Raw genomic sequence first — 10,260 nt, forward strand, 5'->3', positions numbered from 1 at the left:
GGTTACAAAAATAATTTGGTGGGTCATGACCAGCAGTTTTTCAACAGGAAATAGAAAAATACCAGAAAACACTGCACATAGTACATTTCATGAAACTTCTGTTTTAGATTTATTTATATGTGTGTACTGGGTCTCATCACCAATATTTTTTAAAAAATTGAGAGCCACTAATATATGATGGCCTGAAATGACAGTACCTCTAGTTCAACACAGACTTCTCTGAAACCAGAAAAATTAAATTCTAAGCACTTTCCCCCCTTACCATCCAAACAAGAAGTGCTCAATTTAAACTTTTTTATAAATTTTTTTTTATTTATTTTTTCCCCCCAAAGCCCCAGTAGATAGTTGTATGTCATAGTTGCACATTCTTCTAGTTGCTGTACGTGGGACGCGGTCTCAGCATGGCCGGAGAAGTGGTGCGTCGGTGCAAACCCAGGATCCAAACCCGAGCCGCCAGCAGTGGAGCGCACGCACTTAACCGCTAAGCCATGGGGCTGGCCCTCAATTTAAACTTTTTAACGTACCAATATATGCTATATCTCACCCTCTTAAAGAACAGTGGATAAATTAATCATTGCCTAGAGTTGAGTAAAGATTGAGTTTACCTCCTGTCCTAATGTGCAACTGCAGTTTGCTCACCAGGAACTGCTCCAGATTTTATTGTCACACTCCCTCTCTATAGGAAGAAAGAGCCAATTGATTGTTTCCATCTACAGGGGCTAAATCAATTCTAATGGTATTGGCCTCACCCCAAATTAACCAAGAAAAACCAAAGCGAGGCCAGATATACTTTAGGGTCAAGTTGTTAATGCGAAGAGATACTCCTGTTTGCTCGGTTCTTTTCCCCCTGGACTATATAGAACATCTCCTCGATTTGCCAGCCTCTAAAGTTGGGGACTTCCCCCAGGGCCTCCTTCCTGAGGCTGCTACCTTTGTCTTCTTAAGAGTTCTTAGGGTTCATCTTCTCAAAGACAACTCTAGCTCCCCACTTAGTGAATCTGATAATAAGCACACAAGAATTTGACTTTCTAATATTCCAAGGACACATGAATTAGGAATACAGACATAAAATGAAGCGCACCTCCCCTTCTCATTGTAATGTCTTCATGGTTTTCCTGATACCCTACTATCTACTTATCTGGTTTGTTGCTGTGTCCCACCCAACTCAATTCCTCACAGTTGAGAGTTCCCTGCTCTCTGTTTATCCCCATGCCTGATTTCTGTCCTAAGGTCAAGGCCACTGATGCTACAGGCTGATGTGGGCTTTTCATGCTGAGGAACATATGAATACTTTCTACTTTACCCTTCTATATCCTCATCCCTTTACCTTTGCTTTTTCATTTCATAATTATCTTCTGACAGATAATCCATTCATTCAAAACAACACTTTCCCTTATGAAATGATTGTTTTCTTACCTTCACTTTTCATTTGTGTGAATGTACTTCGTAACCCTAACATTTTTACTTCAATCTTCAACTTTACTTCCTCCAAACTACCTTTTCACACTGTAAAAAAAAAAAAAATTCGCCACAGAATCCAACTATTGTTTAAATCAAAGAACTCTCCTCATGTGTCTTGAGAGTAAGATTCAGTAGCTTACTCTCTTTTTCTTATCTTTCCAGTGTTTTCACTGTTCCACACCAAGTTTTCCTCCAAGTATATCTTAACGAATTTTAAATAACTATTAATCCTATATTTTAACTGAGGAACAAGGCTGGTCTGGTAAAGTATATGTCTCCAGCAATGATATTCCATCCTATCTTTGACAAGTATTGTATACTTGTCAAACTTGTATAACTTGTATAACGAGTTATACTTGCATAACTACCTACCCTCCAGCAACCAGAGACCTGTCTACCATAGAGACCCACCTCCCCTTCCGTGAATGTTCCACATGATGAAAAGCTCAAGTTTTGGTCATTTCCCTTTCTACCTGTCAAAACTCACATATTCTGTGGTCATTTTTCTCTCATCTAACGGTTCCCCTACAATGAAATCTGATAAACTCAACCTACCAAAATGCTAATAATTAATAACCATTTAATGGATTTCCCTTCCCAGAGGGACTTTATTTTAATACGGACTTCCGAAGATCTTTGTGACAGAACTGTTAAGAACATCTGGGGAATCCAAAAGCCATTCTGATACCTCAAGTCAGTGACATGGGTGACCACATCTATTGCCTATGTTTAACACAAGTCAGGGAGACCAAATCAATAATGTGAGGGTAAAAAGGGCCTTACAGATCATCTAGTCATGAGTCTCAGACCTGGCTGCACATTGGAATCTCCAACTCCCAGAGGAGAAGAATGATACCCAAGGAAGCAAATTTCAAAGTCAGTGACTAAGCTGGGCCTTACACCAGGCCTAATGCTACATCAGATATATAAGAACGACATGCTAAAAGTATATAAAGACATGTAAGGAAATGACAAATACCCAATTCAGGACAGTGACAACCCTGTGGGGGAGGGGGAAGGAATGTAACAGAGAAGAGATATACTTAGGGGGCTTCAACTTTATTGGTAATATTTTATTTCTAAAGCTAGGTAGTGATACCGAAGTATTTATTAAATTAGTCCCCATTATCTATGGATTGTCTAAAATTTTGCAATTAAAGAAAACAATATGAAGATGACACATACTCAAATGGATATCACATTAGAAACACAGAGAAATATCTTAGGCTACAAAGTACTCAAATAAGATACTGTATGAAGCAGGCCTTCAAGGAAAAATAAAACACAGATTACTAGTAAAAAATAACACAAACTTTTCTAAAGGAAAAGCATGAACAAAGGCAAAGTTGGGAGTACCCACAGCCTACAACCTAAATAAAGAACAATATGCAAGATAAACTAAAGCAAATAGTATTCTATGGATTATTAAGAGGTTCTGTAGGACAGCAAAGCGGGGAATAGAAGGAGGTAAGGGGCAGGGAACCAGGTTCTGGTGCCCGGCGCCTACTCCAAACAGAGCCTTTCTGCTGTTAAAATGTTTCCGCTGTTAAAAATTTTTGAAAACCACTGGACTAAAGTGCCCAGTTGGAAGGCACTGCTGTAAATCAAGTGTGAGGGTCATAAAACCCTGGAATGGGGTAGTAGTTCTGTATTGGAAATGAAATGGGAAAAAAAAATGAATCCACAGACTTTTTCATGGAAAATTTGACAGGATCTAATGATAAACTAGATGGGATAATGAAACAGTGGATTTGCAGGGGTCGGCCCAGTGTCACAGCAGTTAAGTGCACGCGCTCCGCTCTGGCGGCCTGGGGTTTGCAGGTTTGGATCCCGGGCACAGATCGACGCACTGCCTGTCAAGCCATGCTGTGGAGGCATCCCATATAAAGTAGAGGGAGATGGGCATGGATGTGAGCCCAGGGCCAATCTTCCTCAGCAAAAATAGGAGGACTGGCATCGGATGTTAGCTTAGCTCAGGGCTAACCTTCCTCACACACAAAAAAAGAGTGGATTTACACGAAAAAATCAAAAATATCAACTGAGCAGCAGCTGCTGGTCATACAGAGTTGAACATCAGCAACATAAATATCGCCACATAAAAATGTCTGAGCCCTCAGGAAGTGCTACTCAAGGCAGAAAAGCAAAGTGGCATTCTTACACGGATTAGGAAGAGAACAAGCAAAGGGAACCAGAAGACTGTAGAAACAGACGACAACCACATCATGGAACGCAAAGGAAGCAAGCGAGTGTTTGAAAAAGAGGCATCACTGTACACAATGAGAGGGTTCACAGCCTTTGCAGCCAATCAGACCCAGAGTTCTGGCACCTCCTCCACTTCACCAAGTTATTTGACCTCTCTGAGCTTCATTTAATAAGGAAAACATAAACTAACAACTAACATTACTGGACACATTATGGAGCATTGTGCTAAGTGCTTTTAACACATGACCTCATTTAACCCTCACAATACATTTTACAGATTAAGAATTAAAATTTAATTTAGTACTTAGCACAGAAAATTGCAGAGCCAGGATTCCTATTTCTCAAGACATTAAAATAAAGGAATGTATATATAAAGTTCCTGGCAAACAGGAGGACCTCAAAAATGGTAGCTATATTTTATTATTAGAAGGTAATGATCAATAGGGACAACACAAAAATTACTGTGAGTAATCCCAGTCATAGCCTTCCAGGTGGCAAACTCACTTAGCATCCTCAACTACAAAACAAGATTAATGCCCGTAATCCAACCTACTCAATACAGTATTGAATTAAATGATGTTATGAAGGATTAAATGATATTATGAAAATACTATGAAAAAATATTAAGAGATATTAAAAAATAAAGGATTAATGTCACATATCTTTTGCTCTTCAGAAATGCTTTCCTGGATCAACATAAATCTCTCTGAAGAGAGCTAAAAATAAGTCTGTTAACTGTGCAAGCACCATTTTGAAAAGTATAAGTCACCACAGAATGGTGATATACACCACCCACGCCTCCCCCTGACCCCTCCAGGTTCTCTAACGTCCCCGCAAGGGCAGGGGTTCTCTTACACCTATAATGAAACTCTGATAGCTCAGAGTAGAGCTAATCAATAGAGAGAGCTTCTACTTCAATTCAGAGCTGTTCAGATTGGCCTTATGGCACTATCTCAGAGATGCCCCCTTACAATCCTTCCAAAACAGAAAAGAAAAAAAAAGGTTTCCAATTTTCTTCTATAGTATTAAAACTGGGTGCCCAGTCAATACGAGAATTCAGACACTTTACGAAATGTCAGAAAAAAATCTATCAAGGGGTCTGTCTGATAGCAGGTATCTTTTAGAAAATTCTCCACGACTCCCCTTTTTGCACCTGAACAGATGGTTTCCAGGCCTCGAGGCTCACATGTCTGGTGACACAATTCACAATAGCACACAAAGTTCCTACCTTTTAAATTATTTCGTGTTCTTGAATACACCACCTTTCATCTAAAGATCTCTAGGTATCAAAACAAGAACTCTTTAAACTTCACAACAGCATTATCTGGGAGAGAGATTAGTACCCTTATTTTATAAACTAAAAATGAAAGGCTGAGGTTAGATGTTTTACCCAACATCAGTTAGTTGATTCATTCTTCGGGGGGGGGGCGGGGGGGATGCACATTATGAACACATATCAATGGAGAGCCTAGATTTAGCTCACTTCAAATATTAGTTCAAATGTATCTACGGTGTACTCTGACATTTCCAATATATCGAAGATTAAATCCAAACTAAGAGTAAATACCAAAGCATCACTATTTTTACATGCTAAAAGAAAAAAAAAGCTATATGGGGGAGGGGTTCTAATTTAAGAATCCTACTGTCTTGCATCCATAAATACTTTTGAACTTGAGGGAGGGGAAGGCACACCTGTCAGCGCAACATATTCACAATAAGTTTACAGACTGTGTAGCTATTAATATTTAATTCCTTAAACTGTAAATAAACAATCCGCCTTCTCAAAAAAGGCAATATTATGAAAATCATTTGAGAAGAAAACCAACATAGTTGTAAGAAGCCCAATAATTTCCTAGGTTTACGTCTCCCAGGCTTCGTGAACTTGCCACAAGGGAAAACTGCCCGCCCAAGAGTCCGGCCGCGGGGAGCCCGGCGCTGCCCACCGACGCTCCACGCGCACCAGGCCCGGCCGGCCGCGGGGGAGGCGAGCTCGGCCTCCCCTCGGGCCCCCTCGCCCCGTGGACAGACGCGGCCGGCACTCGGACCCGCCTCCCGACTCTCGGCGCGCCCGCCTCGGGGCCCCGCAGCCGGGGAGGGGGTCGCGGTCCGGCCCGGCCTAGCCGCCCCTGCCCCGCGGCCGCCGGCGCCGCCTCCCTCCTTCTCCCCGCTCCCCGCGTTCTTTACCTTTTGGGCGCCGGCGGCTGCTCCATGGCGGCCAGGGGGCTGAAGGAGCGACCTGGTGGGCGGCAAAGGCCGGTGGGAGGAAAGGGGCCGAGGCACCGGCCGGCCGAGCCAGGGGAACCAGAGAGGGAAACTCCAGGAACTCGGACCAACTTTCCCGTAACTCTGCAGCGGATCCCCACCCCTCTCCGGAGCGCGGCTCCTCCCGGCGCGCCCCGCCCCTCCGCCGCCCGCCCGGGTCCAGGAAGGGTGGGCGGAGCCAGGCGCGGGGGGGGGGGGGGGCGGAGCCGGCGGCGGTCCAGAGAGGGTGGGCGGAAAAGGCCTCGGTGCAGGCGTGGTGGGCGGAGCCAGGCGCTGGGGAGGAGGCGGAGTCGGGGGCGGAGGGAGAGGCCGGCGGTAGTGCAGCGAGGGGAAATAAGGAGGGGAGACTGGAAGAGCCAGAGGACGAGGCCGAGTCAGGACCGAGAGCCGCTGTGTGCTGGTCAGGGACTTGTTCCTTTGCGCTATCCTAGAGCTACTGCCCCTCAGTTGCCTTCATTGCTTTTACCCCAATACTATTTGACTCATTTCTTTAGCTTTCTCAAGGATACATCCCAAACATCTTGTACAGCCGTTTGAAGTATTACTAACTGCCCACGCTTCCCTCTCTAGTTCTGTTTGTAATTACTGGTTATGTTCTCTCCTAGCCATTTGACATTTGTAGCTACAGTACCAGGGATACTTCTGGAAATTCTTGTTTGATGTTGATTGTGAACAAGCTCCTCAATACATTTCACAATAATTACATCTAATTACAAAGAAAATAATTACTGCAGTGAGATCTCCCAGTGCACCAAATTCAGTGCACTGTGGTCTTGCCGGCTGTTCAATTGGGTAACCCGGCAAACCTATCGCAAATTAAAGTGCATAGGAAAGCACTCAAAAAAAATGTGTTTTCTTCTCTCTTGCCACCCTCTCCCTCCAACCTGTTCCCAAGGCCCTTACCCCATTGCCGTTTGACCCCTTCATGTGTCTATATTGTGCATATGCCATTTTACCTTAAATTCCATATATAGATATCTTGCTTATGACCATATACAGCTGCTAGGTAATGAGTTTGCTTGTTTTTGTTAGAAATTTATCAAGATGTAGAGTCATATAGAGTTTTCTCAGAGATAAGAACAAAGAATATGGAGAGAATGTTGAATAAAGGAATTTTATGAACATTAACCCAAATTAAACTTGTCTATTAACAGTTATTCCTCTTTTTGCATTGTTTCACTATGTAATAAATTTACATGATTTATTTTCAAACCATTATATTCCCCCCTAAATTTAGTTACGTTAAATTCGTTAAGACCATTCATCGTTGAAACCTAGTCAAAGTCTGTAAACAAGAGAGATTATTACAAAATTTTATACTCATTTAGATTTATTAAAGATCTACAGTCTAACAGTTCAGAAGTAACAGGACAACAAAAAACTAAACCATTAAGATGTTAAAGCTAGGAAGAACATTTGAAATTGTTTCATCTGTCCCTCACTCTCATCCTCACTTCCACGCCGTAGTCCCGTATTCTTGTATTTCATCAGAAAAATCTCTTTCAGAGAGGGTAATTTCATCTTTTTAAAAAATTGCCATATTTTTAAATGGGCTCAAATAGACATACTTTAAAATGGATGCTGAATTATGTTACCAACCTCAGTCTCCACGAAGCATTTCCCAGTCAAATCACCAGCACCACCACCCCGCTACCTTTGACACTGAAGTTGTGAAAGAGATGCCTTTCTTATACGTGCCCATAACACACTGTGCTGGCTTTTGCATGATACTTATCACAGTTGATTGAAGTTCTGTTTATTTGACTGTCATTCCAACCCAGCTGTGAGTTTGTTGAGAAGTAGACCAGGTCATTATTCTCTCTATCTCTTGCATAGCAAGTGCCTTACACATAGTAAGCTGGATAGCTTCCTTTTGCACCCCCCAGATTCACTCTCCATCCTTTTCCATCTGCTCTCTGCCCTAGGGGCTGACCTGTATAGCTGACATCCTTGGAGTCCCAGCTCTCTGGCTTATAGTTGGGTCTGATGATAGGGAGACCAACAGGAGATCATCTGAGGGAGAATGGAGTATAAGGCTATTTATTCCCCTGGTTCCCTTCCTGTGAGGTTGTCTAGGGCCCAACTCTTCTTGCTTCCTCTCCTCCCTGTGGGCCTATGGGTAGTGACTGGTCTGCCAATCCCCAGATTCCTCCTCTATTCCCTATGTTCCCCTAGACCTCAACCCTCCTCAAATGACCCTAATTTGAGTGTACCTTCAAAAACTTTTCCTAATGGAACCCTGACATAGTTACCCATAAAGAAAGTTTGTGGAGGAGGAGGAATAATATCAGAAAATAAACCTTTGAGGTCTTCACTCAGTCTGAAAAGGGAGACGGCTAACAATGGTTGTATGACTCCAATAAGGTCAAATACTTGGCTACATTGTCTCATCAAACCCTTAAATCTACCTTGTTAGGTAGTTATTTCCATTTTATAGGTAAAAAGAAACTGAGGTTCAAAGAGATGAAGAGAGTAACCCTAGGCCAAATAGAAAATCTGCATTCTAACCCAGGCCTTTATACTTCCAAAGCCAAGCCTTGTCCCACTGTAAGTCAGTCAATAAATATTTACTGAGCCCTTATGCATACTAGGCACTGTTCTAGGTGCTGAGGATTCATCAGTGAATAGACAAATAGACAAAAATTCCTGTTCTCATAAGATTTACATTCTGGTCGAGGAAACATAAGGTAAATAAGCACCTAATCAATAATGTTAGTGCTGAAAACTGGTAAGGAAGAAAAATAAATTGGGGAAGGGGAATATGAAGTGGAAGGGAAGGGATGAAACTTAGATAGGGTGGCCAGGGCAGGCCTCAGTGAGAGGGTGACTGAGGAAGTGGGGGAGAGCCATGCCCATGGCTACGGGAGGAGACTGAGACCAAGGAACAAGAAGTGCTGAGGCCGGAGGCAATCGTGCCTGGTGTGTCATGTGTTACTGAATGAAAGGAATTGTTTTTTTACTGAATTACTCAGAAAAGAAAAATTAGCCTGAAGTCTCTGTTTCAATTTGTCTGTGGAAAGCTAGCCTGAAGATTCCAAGAAGGAAAGCATAGAAATCATCATTCAACCTGCAAACAACAGGCAGCAGCATTCATGAACAATTGAGAGCTATAGGAAAATCTGAGATACAGGTAAGAGTCACTCAGCTTCACGTAACTGTGAAAGCAGGATAATCTGTTTCTGCTTCCAACCGTTCCAACTGGAATGGAGGTTAAGTATGCACTTTAATTATACTAGCAAACAGCTCACCAGAATTCTCAACTGCGTGCTCTGAGAGAAATGTGAGAGAAATCTGCAATTTGGGACCCAGTTCCTTAGAATAACAAAACTGCATTTGTTGTCACTGAATAAATACCACCATGTTTTATGAGTAGAAAAATATTAAGGTAAGAAAAATTTTTTTCCTTATTATACTAGTTGCTGCTACTTATTGAAACTGCAAGTTTGTATTACTCTTTTTTCTCATATTTATTTGAAAAATAATACTAATTAACAACTGCTTATCTTTTCTACTATTACGAGGAAGAGTTTGGGGAAAAGAGAATATATTACATTATGTAACTTTTTATTTGCAGGGAAATTCAGAATTATTTCCTTTCAAGAGGCAACTTTACAAAATGTTTTCCCTTGATCTGTTTCTCTTTTCTGGCTTAATTTTATAGTTAGCTTGGAACTAGCATGTTGCATTTGAATTCAAACACTATCCTGTTTTCTCAGAGCAATCCTAAACTTCTGTTTCGCTTATTTGTTTCTCTGACCAAACTGTAAGCCTCTTGGGAATAAGGACAGTATCTTATTCATATTTATCATCTCAAAAGTCTAGCATATCAGTTAACTACAAGTAATACCTCAAAATGATTTTTAAAACAAGAAGCCTAGAGGTAGATGTTTCTAGGTTTGATTAATTCTTTGATTTGCTTCCATTTCCTGCTCTGCTGTGCACAACATGGTCTCCTCAACCTACCTCCCTCCCCTCAAATGATGGCTGCCAAAGTTCCAAGTTCACCTGGACACATGACAGTGTCCAGCAAAAGAAGAGGGTTCATTCTTTCTGAATACCACTTTTGAAGATGATGGGAAAACCTATTCTAGAAGCCCCTCTGCAGACTTCCCTTCATGTCCTATTGGCCAGAGTGTGTCACAGACTCATTGCTGGCAAAGGAAATGAGGTTACAAAAACCTCTATAGACCAATTGTGATTCACCCCATGGAGCTGGGCTTGGAGCTGGGACTGGGACCAGCCTTCCCTGAAGCATATGGCAAGGAGAAGCATAAGAGAAGAACAAAATTGGGTTTCTATTATTAAGAAAGAAAGAATGAATTGTTATCAGTCAAC

The 10,260-nt window shown here is 42.0% G+C and overlaps 1 protein-coding gene across 3 annotated transcripts in view; it reads right to left on the reverse strand.

Annotated features, from left to right (window-relative positions):
* The window catches only part of STK3 (serine/threonine kinase 3), a 295,939-nt gene extending 289,969 nt beyond the window's left edge, over positions 1-5,970 (reverse strand). For all 3 annotated transcript variants that reach the window (XM_058564700.1, XM_058564697.1, XM_058564699.1), the window contains exon 1: positions 5,848-5,970. In XM_058564700.1, coding sequence (XP_058420683.1) covers positions 5,848-5,873 — 26 coding nt within the window. In that variant the 5' untranslated portion in view covers positions 5,874-5,970. The remainder of the gene's footprint in view (positions 1-5,847) is intronic.
* Positions 5,971-10,260: the final 4,290 nt, after the last annotated feature.

The sequence above is a fragment of the Diceros bicornis genome, chromosome 21, assembly GCF_020826845.1.
Source record: "Diceros bicornis minor isolate mBicDic1 chromosome 21, mDicBic1.mat.cur, whole genome shotgun sequence".
NCBI lineage: Eukaryota > Metazoa > Chordata > Mammalia > Perissodactyla > Rhinocerotidae > Diceros > Diceros bicornis.